The 27,483-nt window shown below is 45.9% G+C and overlaps 1 protein-coding gene across 1 annotated transcript in view; it reads right to left on the bottom strand.

Moving 5' to 3' along the window:
- Elk (Eag-like K[+] channel) overlaps window positions 1-27,483 on the bottom strand; it is a 245,415-nt gene that overhangs the window by 2,687 nt on the left and 215,245 nt on the right. The window contains exons 6-13 of the mRNA XM_070104434.1: window positions 26,890-27,050; window positions 25,935-26,142; window positions 21,925-22,104; window positions 14,745-14,944; window positions 4,795-5,044; window positions 3,787-4,016; window positions 2,916-3,070; window positions 899-1,118 (exon numbers count right to left, since the gene is read on the bottom strand). Coding sequence (XP_069960535.1) covers window positions 899-1,118; window positions 2,916-3,070; window positions 3,787-4,016; window positions 4,795-5,044; window positions 14,745-14,944; window positions 21,925-22,104; window positions 25,935-26,142; window positions 26,890-27,050 — 1,604 coding nt within the window. The remainder of the gene's footprint in view (window positions 1-898; window positions 1,119-2,915; window positions 3,071-3,786; window positions 4,017-4,794; window positions 5,045-14,744; window positions 14,945-21,924; window positions 22,105-25,934; window positions 26,143-26,889; window positions 27,051-27,483) is intronic.

Here is a 27,483-nt window from a genome sequence, read left to right as displayed (position 1 = left end):
TGCTGTATGACCCTTAATGGTTTAGTACACCATAATGCTGGAATAAACTTAGCTGTTATGGGTAATTTTTATTTATCGAGATATTAGCAAGAATAATAATAATAATAATAATAATAATAATAATAATAATAATAATAATAATAATAATAATAATAATAATAGTAGCAATAGTTTTTCATGTGTGAGAGATTATGTAAAGCCTTATGTGAATATGCCTATTTACCACTCTGAATGTACATATTTACCATTGAATATACAGTACATATGTATCTACTACTGATTATGCCTATTTACCTCAGAATATACCTATTTACTACAGAATATATCTATTTAACCCTTAAACTGTCCAAACGTAGATCCACATTCACGTGCGTAGCGCTCCGACCTTGATTTTCCCCATTTGAAAGCATGTAAAAAAAACATAGATCTACGTTTGGAGCCTGCCGCATGTCAATGTATATCTATGTTTGGACAGTGAATATACCTACATAGTACTGTGAAGTACTTTTTGAGAATAATAGATGTTACATGACCCGTATGGGTTTACCAAATTTAAATGTAGTTTAAGGTAGGTGATATATGGTGCATCAAACCTTCGCTTTTTTTTGCCTATAAGTGTGGACACTGTACTTCCCACCTCCAGGACTCAAGTCCATCATGAATGTATAACAGTTTACTTAGTCAGACTTGAGTCCTGGAGGTGGGAAGTACAGTGCCTGTACTCTGAAGGACTACTTTGGGGTGTTACATTTCAGAGGGTCATCCAAAATGTTATTCATTGTGCTCTTGGCAAGACAGTGATTCAGTGAATGATGGTGAAAGTGTTTTCTTTTCTTTCGGAATTCTCTACCTCAGTGGGAGATGGCCAGTGTGTTAAGAATGGAAAAAGTCCACTTACCTCTTGCGTCAAGCCACTAACATCGGAATGAAGAGTATTGACTTGCGTATCAATCTTTTCCAGCTGAACCTTAGCCTGATCATCGCATCGAAGTTCGTCGTTTGAGCGATGGTGGAGGCGCGTGGGTGAGAGTGTTTTGAGTGCCCCTCTAACTGGCGTTCCTCCACTCCGTTCACGGCTCCTGTGACCCCAGCGAGGACTTCCCATTTCTTCCTCGTTTCTATATTAAAAATGTTAATATGAAAATGTCAACAATGCAGTCAGCTGTCTTATAAAGCTCTTCTATATATTGACTATTAACTACAGTGGACCCCCGACATTCGATGGCATCGACATTTGATAAATCCGACATTCGATGCATTTTAACGCAGAAGTTTCGCCTCGACATTCGATCGAAAACCCGGTATTTGATATGATTCGTACGAGACATGTCCATGTGTGGCCTGAACTGCCCCGTGTGTGCCAGTGTTTACAAGCCAGCCAGTGTGCGCGCATCTAAGGATACATTCGGTACATTCCATATTATCCATATTATCACTGTTTTTGGTGCTTGTTTCTGCAAAATAAGTCACCATGGGCCCCAAGAAAGCTTCTAGTGCCAACCCTGTGGTAAAAAGGGTGAGAATTAGTATGGAAATTAAGAAAGATTTTGAAGGGTTTGGGGCTAACCCTGAGAAGCCTATGCCAGTTGTGGAATCCATTGTGCCTACTTCAAAGATTAAGGAAATGTGTGCAAAGTGGGTTGAACTGCAAACCTTTATGGATGAAAATCACCCTAACATTGCTATTGCAAGCCGTGCTGGTGACTATTACAATGACAATGTTGTGGCCCATTTTAGACAAATTTTAAAGGAACAGGAGGTACAGAGCTCTATGGAGAGATATGTTGTGCGACAGAAGTTCAGTGACTCTCAAGCTGGTCCTAGTGGCATTAAAAGAAGAAGGGAAGTAACCCCGGAAAAAGACTTGATACCTCAAGTCCTAATGGAAGGGGATTCCCCTTCTAAACACTAACACCATCCACACTCTCCCCTCCTCCCATCCCATCAATCATCACCAGATCTTCATTAAAGGTAAGTGTCAATTATTCTATTGTTATTAATCCGTTGTTATTGTTGTTATTGTAATTATTCTATTGCATTAAACTTAATATTTCATGTGGTAAAAATTTTTTTTCATACTTCTGGGTGTCTTGCACGGGTTAATTTGATTTCCATTATTTCTCATGGGGAAAATTAATTCGACTTTCGATATTTTCGACATTCGATGAGCTCTCAGGTACGGATTAATATCGAATGTCGGGGGTCCACTGTATATGTGTTTTATAAGAGAGTTGACTGTACCAAGAAAATGATGTACAGTTTTAACAGCATATAATATAGAATGTAACAGGGAGGGAGGGAAAGAGGTAGTCTTTTAAAAGTCTTCTTAAAGTCTTTTAAAGTCTTCTTAAGTCTTAAGTCATATTTCCGCTCCTGGGACACCTTCCCATACCATAATTCTGGCTAAGACTGTTATCATAACACTGGTTGACTGTATAATGTAACTATCACATAGTGTATCATCACACTGTGGGTGTTCACACAATATTAAATTGCATATTTCTATAAGCTTGCACATTGTAATACCAAAAATGACAGAACAAATAAGCTTGAAAAAGCTCTATGCTGAGCAGAATATGATAAAGCTCTGCAGTGAGTGAAACATGACTTGATAAAGCCTACAGTGAGCAAAACATGACTTGATTAAGCTCTACACACAAAAAATGTGCCCCTCCTGGTGTATATATACAGAGAGTGGTATACACCTTCATGAATATATACAAAGGTGCACACCTCCCAGAGTATATCAACACAGATACAAACATTTCATTGTACATACACCGAGAGACATATACCCATCTGTATATCCACATGGGTACACACCTGTTGCTGTGTATACACTGGGAGATTTAGTCCCCTCAAGAAAAGTGTTTTTTTCGAACACGCGGAGGCCATGCTAGACAACATTGACTGACCGTGGAAAGGTGAACCTTGTTCCGGCGCGAGAGTGAAGGGGAGATCTGGGAGATGTTGACACTGGAGACTTGTCGTCCTCATCGCTGCCCCTCTCCTCATCGTCCTCGCTGATAGATGGCAATAGATTTTTCCCAGAGCCAATTTCCATGTCTTGCTGCTGTACAGAGGAGAGTTATGGGAAACGTATCCCTCGACGAGTATTCCATTTTTAATATTTAAGAGTTTGTACAGGGATACATTCTGACAAATCCATCATAAGTCAAAAATATCGCAGGTCAAATATAAACATGATATGCTAATTAAGTAAATAAAAAATTACTGTCACTCAATAAGTAAATAAACAAATAATTACTGTAACTAACTAAATACCAGTAATGATACGTAAATTAATAAATATGAGTATGGATTTGCTGCCTTCATGCTGGGTAATTATCTTAAGTTTCATCTCCAAAGTAACTGCTGTCACACCATTGTAAAGTGGAAATACTCTAAGTCGAACCATCATAAGTCGAGGATCACCTGTACTACAGGAAGTCACCTAACACCCAGGTACCTAATGCTGCTTTCTATGTCAGATATAAATTATGAAATGGATGAGATTTGAACCCACTGCCCTGGCTGCCATGGGTTCAAGCCCCACCTATTCTGTGATGTGTTTACAATTGTTGCAAAACTGAGTTATATCAGTAGCCAAGTCCCAATTATTACAAATTTCAATTTAGTGTGAAATTATATATAATGCTAGTTTTATACCAAATTCTTCAAATCGTACACATGAATTACATATAATTTGAATAATATGACCACTTCATGGAATTCATTATTCATGCTAATTGAGACCTTACTCATTTTCACTCAGTTCCACCTCACCTCATTGTCGTAACCCTCCCTCAAGTTGTACGTCAGGTCGTGCTTGATGTCGTTAGCAAACTCCTGCTGGTACTCGAGGTATAACTTAAGGACATCTAGCAAGCCAGGGATGTAGATAGACTTGAGGTCACAGTAGGTGAGGGCCTTGACATCGCAAGACGACTTCACTACTGTGTCTGCACCATTACGAAGATGCATGTCGACGTCTGTTCCAACCAGATCACCCTTACCTGTGAGAAGGAATTAAGTGGTGAGAGGCTCAGGAGAAGGAAGAGGAGACATAAAGAAGAAGACACAGAAGAAGACATAAAGAACACATAGAAGAATAATAAGAAGACAAACAAGAAGACATAAAACACACAGAAGAATACATAAGAAGACACAAGAATACATAAGACATAAAGAAGATAAAAACATTATTCATATTATTAATCTCAGTGAGCTACCAACTGTTGTTCTTACAACCTGAATGGGACTCACTTTTTGATAATTTTTAGAGGCCTATTATGGATCATGAAATTAGTTTTGGTGTCTCTACCTAGCAGTAGAAGTATGTATATTTATGTATGTATAACCACTTGTTCATAGATGCATTAATATGTGTACTGCTTGTGAAGGCTGGTATATATATATATATATATATATATATATATATATATATATATACAGTGGACCCCCGCTTAACGATCACCTCCCACTGCGACCAATTATGTAAGTGTATTTATGTAAGTGCGTTTGTACGTGTATGTTTGGGGGTCTGAAATGGACTAATCTACTTCACAATATTCCTTATGGGAACAAATTCGGTCAGTACTGGCACCTGAACATACTTCTGGAATGAAAAAATATCGTGAACCGGAGGTCCTCTGTATATACATAAGATATATATATATATATATATATATATATATATATATATATATATATATATATATATATATATATATATATACACCAAATGTATGTACACACACACATATGTGTGTATATATATACATATTATCTTACCCAGTATAGCAACTACCATGTCATCCATGACCACCTCCATGGAACCATTACACAGGTAGTATATGTACTGCAGAGCATCGTTACGGTGTGCTAAGTACTCCCCAGGAGCACAGAAGTTGTTCCTTATGTGCAGGCTCAGGAGCTTGAGGCAGCCCTGGGAGGCTGTTTCAAAGATGGGCAGAGAGAGTATCTCCCGGTGGATGTGCATGGAGATGTCTCCTCTGAGCTCCTCCGGGAACTCCTTAAGCGTCTGGAAGAGTGAATAAAGAGATTAAAACTCTCTTAATTGTATCACATAAAAATATATTTTTTTAACATACTAACGGGAAATAAGTCACTTAAAGTACCCGTATTTTCCGGCATATAAGGAGCAGGAGCATATAAGATGCTTTCCTAAAGTATCTTTGGGTGTCCCATGGCCTGGTAGACAACGCTCTCATCTCACACACTGAGCGTCCATGGTTCGATCCCCGGCAAGGGTGTAAACATTGAGTGTGTTTCCTTACACCTGCTGTCCCGTTCTCCTGGTAAGTAATGAGGTACCTGGGTGTTAGTAGCCTGGTGTGGGTGGCATCCTGGGGGACAAGATTTAAGGACTCCAATGGAAATAAAACAGATAGTTCTCGGTGACACACTGACTTGGGTTATCCTGGGTGGCACTGTACTTGCCACCTCCAGGACTGTAACATCCTCACTCATCCTTCAGAGTACAGGCACTGTACTTGCCACCTCCAGGACTGTAACATCCTCACTCATCCTTCAGAGTACAGGCACTGTACTTGCCACCTCCAGGACTGTAACATCCTCACTCATCCTTCAGAGTACAGGTACTGTACTTCCCACCTCCAGGACTGTAACATCCTCACTCATCCTTCAGAGTACAGGTACTGTACTTCCCACCTCCAGGACTGTAACATCCTCACTCATCCTTCAGAGTACAGGTACTGTACTTCCCACCTCCAGGACTGTAACATCCTCACTCATCCTTCAGAGTACAGGTACTGTACTTGCCACCTCCAGGACTGTAACATCCTCACTCATCCTTCAGAGTACAGGCACTGTACTTGCCACCTCCAGGACTGTAACATCCTCACTCATCCTTCAGAGTACAGGCACTGTACTTCCCACCTCCAGGACTGTAACATCCTCACTCATCCTTCAGAGTACAGGCACTGTACTTGCCACCTCCAGGACTGTAACATCCTCACTCATCCTTCAGAGTACAGGCACTGTACTTGCCACCTCCAGGACTGTAACATCCTCACTCATCCTTCAGAGTACAGGTACTGTACTTGCCACCTCCAGGACTGTAACATCCTCACTCATCCTTCAGAGTACAGGTACTGTACTTCCCACCTCCAGGACTGTAACATCCTCACTCATCCTTCAGAGTACAGGTACTGTACTTCCCACCTCCAGGACTGTAACATCCTCACTCATCCTTCAGAGTACAGGTACTGTACTTCCCACCTCCAGGACTGTAACATCCTCACTCATCCTTCAGAGTACAGGTACTGTACTTCCCACCTCCAGGACTGTAACATCCTCACTCATCCTTCAGAGTACAGGTACTGTACTTCCCACCTCCAGGACTGTAACATCCTCACTCATCCTTCAGAGTACAGGTACTGTACTTGCCACCTCCAGGGCTGTAACATCCTCACTCATCCTTCAGAGTACAGGTACTGTACTTGCCACCTCCAGGGCTGTAACATCCTCACTCATCCTTCAGAGTACAGGTACTGTACTTGCCACCTCCAGGACTGTAACATCCTCACTCATCCTTCAGAGTACAGGCACTGTACTTGCCACCTCCAGGACTGTAACATCCTCACTCATCCTTCAGAGTACAGGTACTGTACTTCCCACCTCCAGGACTGTAACATCCTCACTCATCCTTCAGAGTACAGGTACTGTACTTCCCACCTCCAGGACTGTAACATCCTCACTCATCCTTCAGAGTACAGGTACTGTACTTCCCACCTCCAGGACTGTAACATCCTCACTCATCCTTCAGAGTACAGGTACTGTACTTGCCACCTCCAGGGCTGTAACATCCTCACTCATCCTTCAGAGTACAGGTACTGTACTTGCCACCTCCAGGGCTGTAACATCCTCACTCATCCTTCAGAGTACAGGTACTGTACTTCCCACCTCCAGGACTGTAACATCCTCACTCATCTTCAGAGTACAGGTACTGTACTTGCCACCTCCAGGGCTGTAACATCCTCACTCATCCTTCAGAGTACAGGTACTGTACTTGCCACCTCCAGGACTGTAACATCCTCACTCATCCTTCAGAGTACAGGTACTGTACTTCCCACCTCCAGGACTGTAACATCCTCACTCATCCTTCAGAGTACAGGCACTGTACTTCCCACCTCCAGGACTGTAACATCCTCACTCATCCTTCAGAGTACAGGTACTGTACTTCCCACCTCCAGGACTGTAACATCCTCACTCATCCTTCAGAGTACAGGTACTGTACTTCCCACCTCCAGGACTGTAACATCCTCACTCATCCTTCAGAGTACAGGTACTGTACTTCCCACCTCCAGGACTGTAGCACCCTCACTCATCCTTCAGAGTACAGGTACTGTACTTCCCACCTCCAGGACTGTAACATCCTCACTCATCCTTCAGAGTACAGGTACTGTACTTGCCACCTCCAGGACTGTAACATCCTCACTCATCCTTCAGAGTACAGGTACTGTACTTCCCACCTCCAGGACTGTAACATCCTCACTCATCCTTCAGAGTACAGGTACTGTACTTCCCACCTCCAGGACTGTAGCATCCTCACTCATCCTTCAGAGTACAGGTACTGTACTTCCCACCTCCAGGACTGTAACATCCTCACTCATCCTTCAGAGTACAGGTACTGTACTTGCCACCTCCAGGACTGTAACATCCTCACTCATCCTTCAGAGTACAGGTACTGTACTTCCCACCTCCAGGACTGTAACTTGCTCTTCATCCTTCAGAGTACAGGTACTGTACTTCCCACCTCCAGGACTGTAACATCCTCACTCATCCTTCAGAGTACAGGTACTGTACTTCCCACCTCCTAGATTGTAACATCCTCACTCATCCTTCAGAGTACAGGCACTGTACTTCCCACCTCCAGGACTGTAACATCCTCACTCATCCTTCAGAGTACAGGTACTGTACTTCCCACCTCCAGGACTGTAACATCCTCACTCATCCTTCAGAGTACAGGTACTGTACTTCCCACCTCCAGGACTGTAACATCCTCACTCATCCTTCAGAGTACAGGCACTGTACTTCCCACCTCCAGGACTGTAAGATCCTCACTCATCCTTCAGAGTACAGGTACTGTACTTCCCACCTCCAGGACTGTAACATCCTCACTCATCCTTCAGAGTGCAGGTACTGTACTTCCCACCTCCAGGACTGTAAGATCCTCACTCATCCTTCAGAGTACAGGTACTGTACTTCCCACCTCCAGGACTGTAACATCCTCACTCATCCTTCAGAGTACAGGTACTGTACTTCCCACCTCCAGGACTGTAACATCCTCACTCATCCTTCAGAGTACAGGTACTGTACTTCCCACCTCCAGGACTGTAACATCCTCACTCATCCTTCAGAGTACAGGCACTGTACTTCCCACCTCCAGGACTGTAACATCCTCACTCATCCTTCAGAGTACAGGTACTGTACTTCCCACCTCCAGGACTGTAACATCCTCACTCATCCTTCAGAGTACAGGTACTGTACTTCCCACCTCCAGGACTGTAACATCCTCACTCATCCTTCAGAGTACAGGTACTGTACTTCCCACCTCCAGGACTGTAGCACCCTCACTCATCCTTCAGAGTACAGGTACTGTACTTCCCACCTCCAGGACTGTAACATCCTCACTCATCCTTCAGAGTACAGGTACTGTACTTGCCACCTCCAGGACTGTAACATCCTCACTCATCCTTCAGAGTACAGGTACTGTACTTCCCACCTCCAGGACTGTAACATCCTCACTCATCCTTCAGAGTACAGGTACTGTACTTCCCACCTCCAGGACTGTAGCATCCTCACTCATCCTTCAGAGTACAGGTACTGTACTTCCCACCTCCAGGACTGTAACATCCTCACTCATCCTTCAGAGTACAGGTACTGTACTTGCCACCTCCAGGACTGTAACATCCTCACTCATCCTTCAGAGTACAGGTACTGTACTTCCCACCTCCAGGACTGTAACTTGCTCTTCATCCTTCAGAGTACAGGTACTGTACTTCCCACCTCCAGGACTGTAACATCCTCACTCATCCTTCAGAGTACAGGTACTGTACTTCCCACCTCCTAGATTGTAACATCCTCACTCATCCTTCAGAGTACAGGCACTGTACTTCCCACCTCCAGGACTGTAACATCCTCACTCATCCTTCAGAGTACAGGTACTGTACTTCCCACCTCCAGGACTGTAACATCCTCACTCATCCTTCAGAGTACAGGTACTGTACTTCCCACCTCCAGGACTGTAACATCCTCACTCATCCTTCAGAGTACAGGCACTGTACTTCCCACCTCCAGGACTGTAACATCCTCACTCATCCTTCAGAGTACAGGTACTGTACTTCCCACCTCCAGGACTGTAACATCCTCACTCATCCTTCAGAGTACAGGCACTGTACTTCCCACCTCTAGGACTGTAACATCCTCACTCATCCTTCAGAGTACAGGTACTGTACTTCCCACCTCCAGGACTGTAACATCCTCACTCATCCTTCAGAGTACAGGCACTGTACTTCCCACCTCCAGGACTGTAACATCCTCACTCATCCTTCAGAGTACAGGTACTGTACTTCCCACCTCCAGGACTGTAACATCCTCACTCATCCTTCAGAGTACAGGTACTGTACTTCCCACCTCCAGGACTGTAGCATCCTCACTCATCCTTCGGAGTACAAGTACTGTACTTCCCACCTCCAGGACTGTAACATCCTCACTCATCCTTCAGAGTACAGGTACTGTACTTCCCACCTCCAGGACTGTAACATCCTCACTCATCCTTCAGACTACAGGTACTGTACTTCCTACCTCCAGGACTGTAACATCCTTACTCATCCTTCAGAGTACAAGTACTGTACTTCCCACCTCCTGGACTGTAACATCCTCACTCATCCTTCAGAGTACAGGTACTGTACTTCCCACCTCCAGGACTGTAACATCCTCACTCATCCTTCAGAGTACAAGTACTGCACTTCCCACCTCCAGGACTGTAACATCCTCACTCATCCTTCAGAGTACAGGTACTGTACTTCCCACCTCCAGGACTGTAACATCCTCACTCATCCTTCAGAGTACAGGTACTGTACTTACCACCTCCAGGACTGTAACATCCTCACTCATCCTTCAGAGTACAGGTACTGTACTTCCCACCTCCAGGACTGTAACATCCTCACTCACCCTTCAGAGTACAGGTACTGTACTTCCCACCTCCAGCACTGTAACATCCTCACTCATCCTTCAGAGTACAGGCACTGTACTTCCCACCTCCAGGACTGTAACATCCTCACTCATCCTTCAGAGTACAGGCACTGTACTTCCCACCTCCAGGACTGTAACATTCTCACTCATCCTTCAGAGTACAGGTACTGTACTTCCCACCTCCAGGACTGTAACATCCTCACTCATCCTTCAGAGTACAGGTACTGTACTTCCCACCTCCAGGACTGTAGCATCCTCACTCATCCTTCAGAGTACAGGTACTGTACTTCCCACCTCCAGGACTGTTACATCCTCACTCATCCTTCAGAGTACAGGTACTGTACTTGCCACCTCCAGGACTATAACATCCTCACTCATCCTTCAGAGTACAGGTACTGTACTTCCCACCTCCAGGACTGTAACTTCCTCTTCATCCTTCAGAGTACAGGTACTGTACTTCCCACCTCCAGGACTGTAACATCCTCACTCATCCTTCAGAGTACAGGTACTGTACTTCCCACCTCCTAGATTGTAACATCCTCACTCATCCTTCAGAGTACAGGCACTGTACTTCCCACCTCCAGGACTGTAACATCCTCACTCATCCTTCAGAGTACAGGTACTGTACTTCCCACCTCCAGGACTGTAACATCCTCACTCATCCTTCAGAGTACAGGTACTGTACTTCCCACCTCCAGGACTGTAACATCCTCACTCATCCTTCAGAGTACAGGCACTGTACTTCCCACCTCCAGGACTGTAACATCCTCACTCATCCTTCAGAGTACAGGTACTGTACTTCCCACCTCCAGGACTGTAACATCCTCACTCATCCTTCAGAGTACAGGCACTGTACTTCCCACCTCTAGGACTGTAACATCCTCACTCATCCTTCAGAGTACAGGTACTGTACTTCCCACCTCCAGGACTGTAACATCCTCACTCATCCTTCAGAGTACAGGCACTGTACTTCCCACCTCCAGGACTGTAACATCCTCACTCATCCTTCAGAGTACAGGCACTGTACTTCCCACCTCCAGGACTGTAACATCCTCACTCATCCTTCAGAGTACAGGTACTGTACTTCCCACCTCCAGGACTGTAACATCCTCACTCATCCTTCAGAGTACAGGCACTGTACTTCCCACCTCCAGGATTGTAACATCCTCACTCATCCTTCAGAGTACAGGTACTGTACTTCCCACCTCCAGGACTGTATCATCCTCACTCATCCTTCAGAGTACAGGTACTGTACTTCCCACCTCCAGGACTGTAACATCCTCACTCATCCTTCAGAGTACAGGTACTGTACTTCCCACCTCCAGGACTGTAACATCCTCACTCATCCTTCAGAGTACAGGTACTGTACTTCCCACCTCCAGGACTGTAGAATCCTCACTCATCCTTCGGAGTACAAGTACTGTACTTCCCACCTCCAGGACTGTAACATCCTCACTCATCCTTCAGAGTACAGGTACTGTACTTACCACCTCCAGGACTGTAACATCCTCACTCATCCTTCAGAGTACAGGTACTGTACTTCCCACCTCCAGGACTGTAACATCCTCACTCACCCTTCAGAGTACAGGTACTGTACTTCCCACCTCCAGGACTGTAACATCCTCACTCATCCTTCAGAGTACAGGCACTGTACTTCCCACCTCCAGGACTGTAACATCCTCACTCATCCTTCAGAGTACAGGCACTGTACTTCCCACCTCCAGGACTGTAACATTCTCACTCATCCTTCAGAGTACAGGTACTGTACTTCCCAACTCCAGGACTGTAACATCCTCACTCATCCTTCAGAGTACAGGTACTGTACTTCCCACCTCCAGGACTGTAACATCCTCACTCATCCTTCAGAGTACAGGCACTGTACTTCCCACCTCCAGGACTGTAACATCCTCACTCATCCTTCAGAGTACAGGTACTGTACTTCCCACCTCCAGCACTGTAACATCCTCACTCATCCTTCAGAGTACAAGCATTGTACTTCCCACCTCCATAACTGTAACATCCTCACTCATCCTTCAGAGTACAGGCACTGTACTTCCCACCTCCAGGGCTGTAATATCCTCACTCATCCTTCAGAGTACAGGCACTGTACTTCCCACCTCCAGGGCTGTAATATCCTCACTCATCCTTCAGAGTACAGGCACTGTACTTCCCACCTCCAGGACTGTAACATCCTCACTCATCCTTCAGAGTACAGGCACTGTACTTCCCACTTCCAGGACTGTAACATCCTCACTCATCCTTCAGAGTACAGGCACTGTACTTCCCACCTCCAGGACTGTAACATCCTCACTCATCCTTCAGAGTACAGGTACTGTACTTCCCACCTCCAGGACTGTAACATTCTCACTCATCCTTCAGAGTACAGGTACTGTACTTCCCACCTCCAGGACTGTAACATCCTCACTCATCCTTCAGAGTACAGGCACTGTACTTCCCACCTCCAGGACTGTAACATCCTCACTCATCCTTCAGAGTACAGGTACTGTACTTCCCACCTCCAGGACTGTAACATCCTCACTCATCCTTCAGAGTACAGGTACTGTACTTCCCACCTCCAGGACTGTAACATCCTCACTCATCCTTCAGAGTACAGGTGCTGTACTTCCCACCTCCTGGATTGTAACATCCTCACTCATCCTTCAGAGTACAGGTACTGTACTTCCCACCTCCAGGACTGTAACATCCTCACTCATCCTTCAGAGTACAGGCACTGCACTTCCCACCTCCACAACTGTAACATCCTCACTCATCCTTCAGAGTACAGGTACTGTACTTCCCACCTCCAGGACTGTAACATCCTCACTCATCCTTCAGAGTACAGGTGCTGTACTTCCCACCTCCTGGATTGTAACATCCTCACTCATCCTTCAGAGTACAGGTACTGTACTTCCCACCTCCAGGACTGTAACATCCTCACTCATCCTTCAGAGTACAGGCACTGCACTTCCCACCTCCACAACTGTAACATCCTCACTCATCCTTCAGAGTACAGGTACTGTACTTCCCACCTCCAGGACTGTAACATCCTCACTCATCCTTCAGAGTACAGACATTGTACTTCCCACCTCCACAATTGTAACATCCTCACTCGTCCTTCAGAGTACAGGTACTGTACTTCCCACCTCCAGGGCTGTAATATCCTCACTCATCCTTCAGAGTACAGGCACTGTACTTCCCACCTCCAGGACTGTAACATCCTCACTCATCCTTCAGAGTACAGGCACTGTCCTTCCTACCTCCAGGACTGTAACATCCTCACTCATCCTTCAGAGTACAGGCACTTACTTCCCACCTCCAGGACTGTAACATCCTCACTCATCCTTCAGAGTACAGGTACTGTACTTCCCACCTCCAGGACTGTAACATCCTCACTCATCCTTCAGAGTACAGGTACTGTACTTCCCACCTCCAGCACTGTAACATCCTCACTCATCCTTCAGAGTACAGGTACTGTACTTCCCACCTCCAGGACTGTAACATCCTCACTCATCCTTCAGAGTACAGGCACTGTACTTCCCACCTCCAGGACTGTAACATCCTCACTCATCCTTCAGAGTACAGGCACTGTACTTCCCACCTCCAGGACTGTAACATCCTCACTCATCCTTCAGAGTACAGGTACTGTACTTCCCACCTCCAGGACTGTAACATCCTCACTCATCCTTCAGAGTACAGGTACTGTACTTGTCACCTCCAGGACTGTAACATCCTCACTCATCCTTCAGAGTACAGGTACTGTACTTCCCACCTCCAGGACTGTAACATCCTCACTCATCCTTCAGAGTACAGGTACTGTACTTCCCACCTCCAGGACTGTAACATCCTCACTCATCCTTCAGAGTACAGGTACTGTACTTCCCACCTCCAGGACTGTAACATCCTCACTCATCCTTCAGAGTACAGGTACTGTACTTCCCACCTCCAGGACTGTAACATCCTCACTCATCCTTCAGAGTACAGGTACTGTACTTCCCACCTCCAGGACTGTAACATCCTCACTCATCCTTCAGAGTACAGGTACTGTACTTCCCACCTCCAGGACTGTAACATCCTCACTCATCCTTCAGAGTGCAGGTACTGTACTTCCCACCTCCAGGACTGTAACATCCTCACTCATCCTTCAGAGTACAGGTACTGTACTTCCCACCTCCAGGACTGTAACATCCTCACTCATCCTTCAGAGTACAGGTACTGTACTTCCCACCTCCAGGACTGTAACATTCTCACTCATCCTTCAGAGTACAGGTACTGTACTTCCCACCTCCAGGACTGTAACATCCTCACTCATCCTTCAGAGTACAGGTACTGTACTTCCCACCTGCAGGACTGTAACATCCTCACTCATCCTTCAGAGTACAGGTACTGTACTTCCCACCTCCAGAGGCTAACTTCAGGATTATTAATACTCTGGCTATAGCTCCTCCAAGTGCGATACTAACCATACGATCATCAACACCCTGGTTATGGCTCTTTGTACTAACCTCGTGAATATCAATGCCCTGGTTAAGGCTCCACATAGTCTGGAAGTAGTCCTGCATCCTCTGGCGGAGTTCCTTGGGGATCTGGTTGAGTGACAGGAAGTCCTTCAGATCCCTCCACTTGGTCTGGTAGAGTGAACGTCTCAAGTACATCCTCTGGATGATTGATGTCACGTTGCCGAACACCGTTGCGTGCATCAATGCTGATGGTGACATCAATGCATCAATATCGCACTAATGTTGAAAATAGTATAAATACTGAGAAGTTGATGACTAAGACACGTGTACGATAGTTGTTAAAATGTTCGGTCTACACGGGAGACTTCGTCAGTCAAATACAGAGGCAGCAGTGTGGTAGTGGAATGATGATGATGTAATCAGTCCCTCAACCTGGAGAATTAGTGTTTGAGGTGGTCAGTCCCTCAGTCTGGAGAAGAGTTCAGTTCCATAGTCTGGAACAATATGGTTCCAGGCCAGGATGAAGGACTGTTCCAGGCCAAACTGAGGGACTGATCATCTCAGACATTGATTCTCCAGACTGAGGGACTGATTCCCTCAAACACTAATTCTCCAGGTTGAGGGACTGATTACATCATCATCATTCCACTACCACACTGCTGCCTCTGTATTTGACTGACGAAGTCTACCGTGTAGACCGAACATTTTAACAATGAAGATCCCCAATGTCACATTCATGGGGACTCTTACCCCCATAATGTCACATTCATGGGGACTCTTACCCCCATAATGTCACATTCATGGGGACTCTTACCCCCATAATGTCACATTCATGGGGACTCTTACCCCCATAATGTCACATTCATGGGGACTCTTACCCCCATAATGTCACATTCATGGGGACTCTTACCCCCATAATGTCACATTCATGGGGACTCTTACCCCCATAATGTCACATTCATGGGGACTCTTACCCCCATAATGTCACATTCATGGGGACTCTTACCCCCATAATGTCACATTCATGGGGACTCTTACCCCCATAATGTCACATTCATGGGGACTCTTACCCCCATAATGTCACATTCATGGGGACTCTTACCCCCATAATGTCACATTCATGGGGACTCTTACCCCCATAATGTCACATTCATGGGGACTCTTACCCCCATAATGTCACATTCATGGGGACTCTTACCCCCATAATGTCACATTCATGGGGACTCTTACCCCCATAATGTCACATTCATGGGGACTCTTACCCCCATAATGTCACATTCATGGGGACTCTTACCCCCATAATGTCACATTCATGGGGACTCTTACCCCCATAATGTCACATTCATGGGGACTCTTACCCCCATAATGTCACATTCATGGGGACTCTTACCCCCCATAATGTCACATTCATGGGGACTCTTACCCCCATAATGTCACATTCATGGGGACTCTTACCCCCATAATGTCACATTCATGGGGACTCTTACCCCCATAATGTCACATTCATGGGGACTCTTACCCCCATAATGTCACATTCATGGGGACTCTTACCCCCATAATGTCACATTCATGGGGACTCTTACCCCCATAATGTCACATTCATGGGGACTCTTACCCCCATAATGTCACATTCATGGGGACTCTTACCCCCATAATGTCACATTCATGGGGACTCTTACCCCCATAATGTCACATTCATGGGGACTCTTACCCCCATAATGTCACATTCATGGGGACTCTTACCCCCATAATGTCACATTCATGGGGACTCTTACCCCCATAATGTCACATTCATGGGGACTCTTACCCCCATAATGTCACATTCATGGGGACTCTTACCCCCATAATGTCACATTCATGGGGACTCTTACCCCCATAATGTCACATTCATGGGGACTCTTACCCCCATAATGTCACATTCATGGGGACTCTTACCCCCATAATGTCACATTCATGGGGACTCTTACCCCCATAATGTCACATTCATGGGGACTCTTACCCCCATAATGTCACATTCATGGGGACTCTTACCCCCATAATGTCACATTCATGGGGACTCTTACCCCCATAATGTCACATTCATGGGGACTCTTACCCCCATAATGTCACATTCACGGGGACTCTTACCCCCATAATGTCACATTCATGGGGACTCTTACCCCCATAATGTCACATTCACGGGGACTCTTACCCCCATAATGTCACATTCATGGGGACTCTTACCCCCATAATGTCACATTCATGGGGACTCTTACCCCCATAATGTCACATTCATGGGGACTCTTACCCCCATAATGTCACATTCATGGGAACTCTTACCCCCATAATGTCACATTCATGGGGACTCTTACCCCCATAATGTCACATTCATGGGGACTCTTACCCCCATAATGTCACATTCATGGGGACTCTTACCCCCATAATGTCACATTCATGGGGACTCTTACCCCCATAATGTCACATTCATGGGGACTCTTACCCCCATAATGTCACATTCATGGGGACTCTTACCCCCATAATGTCATCAAAAAAATGGGTGTTTACCTCCACTCTCTGGGAGGATGAGGGAGAATACATCCACTCTCTGGGAGGATGAGGGAGAATACATCCACTCCCTTGGAGGATGAGGGAGAATACATCCACTCTCTGGGAGGATGAGGGAGAATACATCCACTCTCTGGGAGGATGAGGGAGAATACATCCACTCCCTGGGAGGATGAGGGAGAATACATCCACTCCCTGGGAGGATGAGGGAGAATACATCCACTCTCTGGGAGGATGAGGGAGAATACATCCACTCCCTGGGAGGATGAGGGAGAATGCATCCACTCTCTGGGAGGATGAGGGAGAATACATCCACTCCCTGGGAGGATGAGGGAGAATACATCCACTCCCTGGGAGGATGAGGGAGAATACATCCACTCTCTGGGAGGATGAGGGAGAATACATCCACTCCCTGGGAGGATGAGGGAGAATACATCCACTCCCTGGGAGGATGAGGGAGAATACATCCACTCCCTGGGAGGATGAGGGAGAATACATCCACTCTCTGGGAGGATGAGGGAGAATACATCCACTCCCTGGGAGGATGAGGGAGAATACATCCACTCCCTGGGAGGATGAGGGAGAATACATCCACTCTCTGGGAGGATGAGGGAGAATACATCCACTCTCTGGGAGGATGAGGGAGAATACATCCACTCCCTGGGAGGATGAGGGAGAATACATCCACTCCCTGGGAGGATGAGGGAGAATACATCCACTCCCTGGGAGGATGAGGGAGAATACATCCACTCTCTGGGAGGATGAGGGAGAATACATCCACTCCCTGGGAGGATGAGGGAGAATACATCCACTCCCTGGGAGGATGAGGGAGAATACATCCACTCCCTGGGAGGATGAGGGAGAATACATCCACTCTCTGGGAGGATGAGGGAGAATACATCCACTCCCTGGGAGGATGAGGGAGAATACATCCACTCCCTGGGAGGATGAGGGAGAATACATCCACTCTCTGGGAGGATGAGGGAGAATACATCCACTCTCTGGGAGGATGAGGGAGAATACATCCACTCCCTGGGAGGATGAGGGAGAATACATCCACTCCCTGGGAGGATGAGGGAGAATACATCCACTCTCTGGGAGGATGAGGGAGAATACATCCACTCTCTGGGAGGATGAGGGAGAATACATCCACTCCCTGGGAGGATGAGGGAGAATACATCCACTCTCTGGGAGGATGAGGGAGAATACATCCACTCCCTGGGAGGATGAGGGAGAATACATCCACTCCCTGGGAGGATGAGGGAGAATATATCCACTCTCTGGGAGGATGAGGGAGAATACATCCACTCCCTGGGAGGATGAGGGAGAATACATCCACTCCCTGGGAGGATGAGGGAGAATACATCCACTCCCTGGGAGGATGAGGGAGAATACATCCACTCTCTGGGAGGATGAGGGAGAATACATCCACTCCCTGGGAGGATGAGGGAGAATACATCCACTCCCTGGGAGGATGAGGGAGAATACATCCACTCTCTGGTAGGATGAGGGAGAATACATCCACTCTCTGGGAGGATGAGGGAGAATACATCCACTCCCTGGGAGGATGAGGGAGAATACATCCACTCCCTGGGAGGATGAGGGAGAATACATCCACTCCCTGGGAGGATGAGGGAGAATACATCCACTCTCTGGGAGGATGAGGGAGAATACATCCACTCCCTGGGAGGATGAGGGAGAATACATCCACTCCCTGGGAGGATGAGGGAGAATACATCCACTCTCTGGGAGGATGAGGGAGAATACATCCACTCCCTGGGAGGATGAGGGAGAATACATCCACTCCCTGGGAGGATGAGGGAGAATACATCCACTCTCTGGGAGGATGAGGGAGAATACATCCACTCCCTGGGAGGATGAGGGAGAATACATCCACTCCCTGGGAGGATGAGGGAGAATACATCCACTCTCTGGTAGGATGAGGGAGAATACATCCACTCTCTGGGAGGATGAGGGAGAATACATCCACTCCCTGGGAGGATGAGGGAGAATACATCCACTCCCTGGGAGGATGAGGGAGAATACATCCACTCCCTGGGAGGATGAGGGAGAATACATCCACTCTCTGGGAGGATGAGGGAGAATACATCCACTCCCTGGGAGGATGAGGGAGAATACATCCACTCCCTGGGAGGATGAGGGAGAATACATCCACTCTCTGGGAGGATGAGGGAGAATACATCCACTCCCTGGGAGGATGAGGGAGAATACATCCACTCCCTGGGAGGATGAGGGAGAATACATCCACTCTCTGGGAGGATGAGGGAGAATACATCCACTCCCTGGGAGGATGAGGGAGAATACATCCACTCCCTGGGAGGATGAGGGAGAATACATCCACTCTCTGGGAGGATGAGGGAGAATACATCCACTCCCTGGGAGGATGAGGGAGAATACATCCATTCCCTTGGAGTATACCTCCACTCCCTCCCTGAGAGAATACCTCAAGTCCCTCCTTGGGAGTATGAGGGAGCATACTTCCACTCAATGGGAGTATACTCCCACTCTCTCCCCCTGGGAGGATAAGGGAGTATACCTCTACTTGCTCCCTGACAGTATAAGGGAGTATACCTTTACTCCCTCCCTGGGAGTATAAGGCAGTATAACTCCACTCAATGAGAGTATAAGGAATTATACCTCCATTTCCTAGAATCAAAAGCCCTGCATCTTCTAATACCATTCATAAGCGCTAAACCCGTACGAAACAAAGTCTGAGGAGCCTTGATAAAGCTCAAGGACTCTTGATTCCCGTCCCTTGGATCAAACCATATTGTTTCCAACTCCACCGTTGTGCTAAATGATCTATACCAATTTATAAGTGGAAACTGAACGAGAAATAACATAAGTAAACAGGAAATAACAGAGGTAAACAGGAAATAACAGAGGTAAACAGGAAATAACAGAGGTAAACAGGAAATAACAGAGGTAAACAGGAAATAACAGAAGTAAACAGGAAATAACAGAAGTAAACAGGAAATAACAGAAGTAAACAGGAAATAACAGAGGTAAACAGGAAATAACAGAAGTAAACAGGAAATAACAGAGGTAAAAGAAAATAACAAAAGTAAACAGGAAATAACAGAAGTAAACAGGAAATGACAGAACAGGAAATAACAGAGGTAACCAGGAAATAACAGAAGTAAACAGGAAATAACAGAGGTAAACAGGAAATAACAGAAGTAAACAGGAAATAACAGAGGTAGACAGGAAATAACAGAGGTAACCAGGAAATAACAGAAGTAAACAGGAAATAACAGAGGTAAACAGGAAATAACAGAAGTGAACAGGAAATAACAGAGGTAGACAGGAAATAACAGAGGTAAACAGGAAATAACAGAAGTAAACATGAAATAACAGAAATAAACAGGAAATAACAGAAGTAAACAGGAAATAACAGAAGTTAACAGGAAATAACAGAGGTAAACAGGAAATAACAGAAGTAAACATGAAATAACAGAGGTAAACAAGAAATAACAGAAATAAACAGGAAATAGTAGAAGTAAACAGGAAATAACAGAATATACCAGATAAATAAGAAAATACAGAAACATAAGCAAGCAGAAACAAACAGGAAGAGCAACAGGAACCACCTAAAACAGAAAGAGCAACAGGAGCCACCTCCAACAGAAAGAGCAACATGAACCACCTCCAACAGGAAGAACAACAGTAACCCACCTCCAACAGGAAGAACAACAGTAACCCACCTCCAACAGGAAGAACAACAGTACATCACCTCCAGGAAGAACAACAGTAACTCACCTCCAACAGGAAGAACAACAGTAACCCACCTCCAACAGGAAGAACAACAGTAACCCACCTCCAACAGGAAGAACAACAGTAACCCACCTCCAACAGGAAGAACAACAGTAACTCACCTCCAACAGGAAGAACAACAGTAACTCACCTCCAACAGAAAGAACAACAGTAACCCACCTCCAACAGGAAGAACAACAGTAACCCACCTCCAACAGGAAGAACAACAGTAAGTCACCTCCAACAGGAAGAACAACAGTAACTCACCTCCAACAGGAAGAACAACAGTACATCACCTCCAACAGGAAGAACAACAGTAACCCACCTCCAACAGGAAGAACAACAGTAACCCACCTCCAACAGGAAGAACAACAGTAACTCACCTCCAACAGGAAGAACAACAGTACATCACCTCCAACAGATGAAGAACAACAGTAACCCACCTCCAACAGGAAGAACAACAGTACATCACCTCCAACAGGAAGAGCAACAGTACATCACCTCCAACAGGAAGAACAACAGTAACTCACCTCCAACAGGAAGAACAACAGTACATCACCTCCAACAGGAAGAACAACAGTAACCCACCTCCAACAGGAAGAACAACAGTAACCCACCTCCAACAGGAAGAACAACAGTAACTCACCTCCAACAGGAAGAACAACAGTACATCACCTCCAACAGGAAGAACAACAGTAACCCACCTCCAACAGGAAGAACAACAGTACATCACCTCCAACAGGAAGAACAACAGTACATCACCTCCAACAGGAAGAACAACAGTAACTCACCTCCAACAGGAAGAACAACAGTACATCACCTCCAACAGGAAGAACAACAGTAACCCACCTCCAACAGGAAGAACAACAGTAACCCACCTCCAACAGGAAGAACAACAGTAACTCACCTCCAATAAGCATAGTAACTATGCTGAAGATCTTCTCTCTGTTGGTGTTGGCGGAGACGTTACCGAAGCCAACGGAAGTGAGGGAGGAACAGGTGAAGTAGAGCGCCGTAACGTACTTCTCCGATATCGTGACGTTTCTGACGTCACGGGCGAGACGTTCAGCCAGGTCGTAGATCCAGCCTGCAGGAGAAGTAGGCTGGGTGAGTAAGCTGGGTGAGTAGGCTGGGTGAGTAGGTTGGATGAGTAGGCTGGGTGAGTAAGCTGGGTGAGTAGGCTGGGTGAGTAGGCTGGATGAGTAGGCTGGGTGAGTAAGTGGGTGAGTAAGCTGGGTGAGTAGGTTGGGTGAGTAGGCTGGGTGAGTAAGCTGGGTGAGTAGGCTGGGTGAGTAGGCTGGATGAGTAAGCTGGGTGAGTAGGCTGGGTGAGTAGGTTGGGTGAGTAGGCTGGGTGAGTAGGATTGATGAGTAGGCTGGATGAGTAGGCTGGGTGAGTAGGCTGGATGAGTAGGCCGGTTGAGTAGGCTGGATGAGGAGGCTGGATGAGGAGGATGGGTAAGTAGGTTGGGTGAGTAGGCAGGAGGAGTAGGCTGGATGAGAAGGCTGGGTGAGTAGGCTGGATGAGTAGGCAGGAGTAGGCTGGATGAGTAGGCTGGGTGAGTAGGCTGGATGAGTAGGCTGAGTGAGTAGGCAGGAGGAGTAGGCTGGATGAGTAGGCTGGATGAGTAGGTTGGGTGAGTAGGCTGGATGAGTAGGCTGGGTGAGTAGGCTGGATGAGTAGGTTGGGTGAGTAGGCTGGATGAGTAGGCTGGATGAGTAGGCTGGGTTAGTAGGCAGGAGGAGTAGGTTGGATGAGTAGGCTGGATGAGTAGGCTGGTGAGTAAGCTGGATGAGTAGGCTGGGTGAGTAGGCAGGAGGAGCAGGCTGGATGAGTAGGCTGGATGAGTAGGCTGGATGAGTAGGCTGGGTGAGTAGGCTGGATGAGTAGGCTGGTTGAGTAGGCAGGAAGAGTAGGCTGGATGAGTAGGCTGGGTGAGTAGGCAGGAAGAGTAGCCTGGATGAGTAGGCTGGGTGAGTTTTCTGGATGAGTAGGTTGGGTGAGTAGGCTGGGTGAGTAGGCTGGGTGAGTAGGCTGGATGAGTAGGCTGGGTGAGTAGGCCGGATGAATAGGTTGGGTGAGTAGGCTGGATGAGTAGGCTGGATAAGTAGGCTGGGTGAGTAGGCAGGAGGAGTAGGCTGGAAGAGAAGGCTGGATGAGTAGGCTGGATAAGTAGGCTGGGTGAGTAGGCCGGATGAATAGGTTGGGTGAGTAGGCTGGATGAGTAGGCTGGGTGAGTAGGCTGGATGAGTAGGCTGGATGAGTAGGCAAGAGGAGTAGGCTGGATGAGAAGACTGGGTGAGTAGGCTGGATGAGTAGGCAGGAGTAGGCTGGATGAGTAGGCTGGATGAGTAGGCTGGGTGAGTAGGCAGGAGGAGTAGGCTGGGTGAGTAGGCAGGAGAAGTAGGCTGGATGAGTAGGCTGGATGAGTAGGCTGGATGAGTAGGCTGGGTGAGTAGGCTGGATGAGTAGGCTGGGTGAGTAGGCTGGATGAGTAGGCTGGGTGAGTAGGCAGGATGAGTAGGCAGGATGAGTAGGCTGGATGAGTAGGCAGGATGAGTAGGCTGAGTGAGTAGGCTGGATGAGTAGGCTGGATGAGTAGGCAGGAGGAGTAGGCTGGATGAGTAGGGTGGGTGAGTTGGCTGGATGAGTAGGCTGGATGAGTCGGCTGGATGAGTAGGCAGGAGGAGTAGGATGGATGAGTAGGCTGGGTTAGTAGGCTGGATGAGTAGGCAGGAGGAGTAGGATGGATGAGTAGGCTGGGTGAGTAGGCTGGATGAGTAGGCAGGAGGAGTAGGATGGATGAGTAGGCTGGGTGAATAGGCTGGATGAGTAGGCTGGATGAGTAGGCAGGAGGAGTAGGATGGATGAGTAGGCTGGAGGAGTAGGATGGATGAGTAGGCTGGGTGAGTAGGCTGGATGAGTAGGCTGGATGAGTAGGCAGGAGGAGTAGGATGGATGAGTAGGCTGGGTGAGTAGGCTGGATGAGTAGGCTGGATGAGTAGGCTGGATGAGTAGGCTGGAGGAGTAGGCTGGATGAGTAGGCTGGATGAGTAGGCTGGATGAGTCGGCTGGATGAGTAGGCTGGATGACTGAATTAGCGTACGAGAACTCTCTAACATCTGTAAATTACTGTAGATACTGTAAATCACTAAATACTGTAAATCACTGTAAATTATTGTAAATACTATGAGTCATTGTAAATTACTGTAAATACTGTAAATCACTGTAAATTATTGTAAATACTATGAATCATTGTAAATTATTGTAAATGTAAATTATTGTAAATACTGTAAATAATTGTAAATTCTGTAAATAATGTAAATATTGTAAATTCTGTAAATACTGTAAATCACTGTAAATTATTGTAAATACTATGAATCATTGTAAATTATTGTAAATACTGTAAATTATTGTAAATACTGTAAATATTGTAAATTCTGTAAATCATTGTAAATTATTGTAAATATTGTAAATTATTGTAAATACTGTAAATATTGTAAATTCTGTAAATACTGTAAATCATTGTAAATTCTGTATATCATTGTAAATACTGTAAATTATTGTAAAATACTGGATCTATGAGCAGGCTAGAATACTGTAGCCTCTGTAAATCACTGTAAAACACTGGGGCAGGATAACAGCACTTAGCTGGTAAACAGAGTTGATAAAGCTATATACTGACCTATCTCAGCCTGATGTCTCAGCTTGTAAGCAGGGTTGGTAAAGCTATATACTGACCTATCTCAGCCTGATGTCTCAGCTTGTAAGCAGGATTGATAAAGCTATATACTCACCTATCTCAGTCTGATGTCTCAGCTTGTAAGCAGGGTTGGTAAAGCTATATACTAACCTATCTCAGCCTGATGTCTCAGCTTGTAAGCAGGGTTGATAAAGCTATATACTGACCTATCTCAGCCTGATGTCTCAGCTTGTAAGCAGGGTTGGCAAAGCTATATACTGACCTATCTCAGCCTGATGTCTCAGCTTGTAAGCAGGGTTGGTAAAGCTATATACTGACCTATCTCAGCCTGATGTCTCAGCTTGTAAGCAGGGTTGATAAAGCTATATACTCACCTATCTCAGCCTGATGTCTCAGCTTGTAAGCAGGGTTGATAAAGCTATATACTGACCTATCTCAGCCTGATGTCTCAGCTTGTAAGCAGGGTTGGCAAAGCTATATACTGACCTATCTCAGCCTGATGTCTCAGCTTGTAAGCAGGGTTGGTAAAGCTATATACTGACCTATCTCAGCCTGATGTCTCAGCTTGTAAGCAGGGTTGGTAAAGCTATATACTGACCTATCTCAACCTGATGTCTCAGCTTGTAAGCAGGGTTGATAAAGCTATATACTCAACTATCTCAGCCTGATGTCTCAGCTTGTAAGCAGGGTTGATAAAGCTATATACTTACTTATCTCAGCCTGATGTCTCAGCTTGTAAGCAGGGTTGGTAAAGCTATACACTGACCCATCTCAGCCTGTTGTCTCAGCTTGTAAGCAGGATTGATAAAGCTATATACTCACCTATCTCAGCCTGATGTCTCAGCTTGTAAGCAGGGTTGGTAAAGCTATATACTGACCTATCTCAGCCTGATGTCTCAGCTTGTAAGCAGGGTTGATAAAGCTATATACTCACCTATCTCAGCCTGATGTCTCAGCTTGTAAACAGGGTTGGTAAAGCTATATACTGACCTATCTCAGCCTGATGTCTCAGCTTGTAAGCAGGGTTGATAAAGCTATATAATCACCTATCTCAGCCTGATGTCTCAGCTTGTAAGCAGGGTTGATAAAGCTATATACTCACCAATCTCAGCCTGATGTCTCAGCTTGTAAACAGGGTTGGTAAAGCTATATACTGACCTATCTCAGCCTGATGTCTCAGCTTGTAAACAGGGTTGGTAAAGCTATATACTGACCTATCTCAGCCTGAGGTCTCTGCATCTCGTCCTCAGCTATAGCGTACCAGACACAGGCCAGCCAGTGAGCAACCAGGGAGAAAGATAGCATCAACAGGGTCAGGATGAGTGCTGAGTACTGGTAGTACCTGTCCATCTTCTGCAGGAGGCGCGCCAGACGCAGCAGTCTCGTCAGTTTCAGTAGGTGGATGTTGGTGGCTTGGAACGTCTGTTGGGGAAGTTACAGGGTGATACTTGTGTTGGGGAAGATGGTCATTAAGGTTCTTTGGTTAATGGGGTTTATGTCTATCTGCTACACGAGGGTCATTAAGGTTGGTTGGTTAATGGGGTTTAAAGTCTATCTACTACACGAGGGTCATTAAGGTTAGTTGGTTAATGGGGTTTAAAGTCTATCTACTACACGAGGGTCATTAAGGTTGGTTGGTTAATGGGGTTTAAAGTCTATCTACTACACGAGGGTCATTAAGGCTGCAGGTCATCTGTACACCACCAGTCAAGAATACTTTAATACCTAAAATACTGATTAATGTAAACTACCAGTGTATATACACTGAGATATACACCTCTCAGTGTATATACACTGAGATATACACCTCTCAGTGTACATACGTAAAGAGATGTAGATCTCTCAGTGTATATACACTGTATGTGTGTCTCTGTGTACAAACACTGACACACAACACTTAGTGTATATACCCTGATACAGACCTCAGTGTAAATATAATTTTGGTTATACTTATCCTATTACATTTGCAATAAAATACCTTACAAATAATAGCTGTAAGAGGGGTTACTGTATATTACACCCCTCTTATATAGCTCCTCTAAGCGACCTTTCCTGTAAATGGGATTTATAAAGCACGAAAATACTGTTACTAAAGCTTTCTGAGAAAGCTTTATGTGTAGCCCAAACAGTGGATGGTATACGTAATTTATAAAGCTTAAAGGTACTGACCGAACTGTAGACGTCAGCAGCCAGGAGGAGGTCAAAGGGCATAGCAGCTACGAGGTCAAGAACGAACCAACCCTTGACGTAATGGGTGGCTATTCTAACAGGACTCAATACAACTTCTCCCTTTTTATTGACAAACGTCGTTCGGAAGTTGAGTAATATATCTGTTGAAACCAGAGATATTATTGATCTATATACATGGGGTTAATACATCAGTTTATGCTTAGTAATAAGCCACCTGGAAATAGAGATTAATCTGCATATTTCGACCCCATGGTGAGATAGACGCAAATGATGTTTAATGTGATTATATACTGACTACGTTTCGCCCATACAGTGAGATTTATCAATTCACAAACAGATCTATCGTTATAGGAGTGTAGATGGATCATTACCTTTGTAACTAGTCATGACTGTGACCAGATCTACCTGGAGTTCATTACCTTTGTAACTAGTTCAGCTATCATAACTTTGGGGCCCAGTCCCTGGACCCATTATGTACCTCTGTAATCTTTTGACTACCGCCCACAGGATGGGTATATGGTGACTACCACCCACAGGATGGGTATATGGTGACTACCACCCAAAGGATGGGTA

This window comes from Cherax quadricarinatus, chromosome 92, assembly GCF_038502225.1.
Source record: "Cherax quadricarinatus isolate ZL_2023a chromosome 92, ASM3850222v1, whole genome shotgun sequence".
In the NCBI taxonomy this organism is placed as follows: Eukaryota; Metazoa; Arthropoda; class Malacostraca; order Decapoda; family Parastacidae; genus Cherax; species Cherax quadricarinatus.
This window is presented reverse-complemented; position numbering and strand designations above follow the sequence as displayed.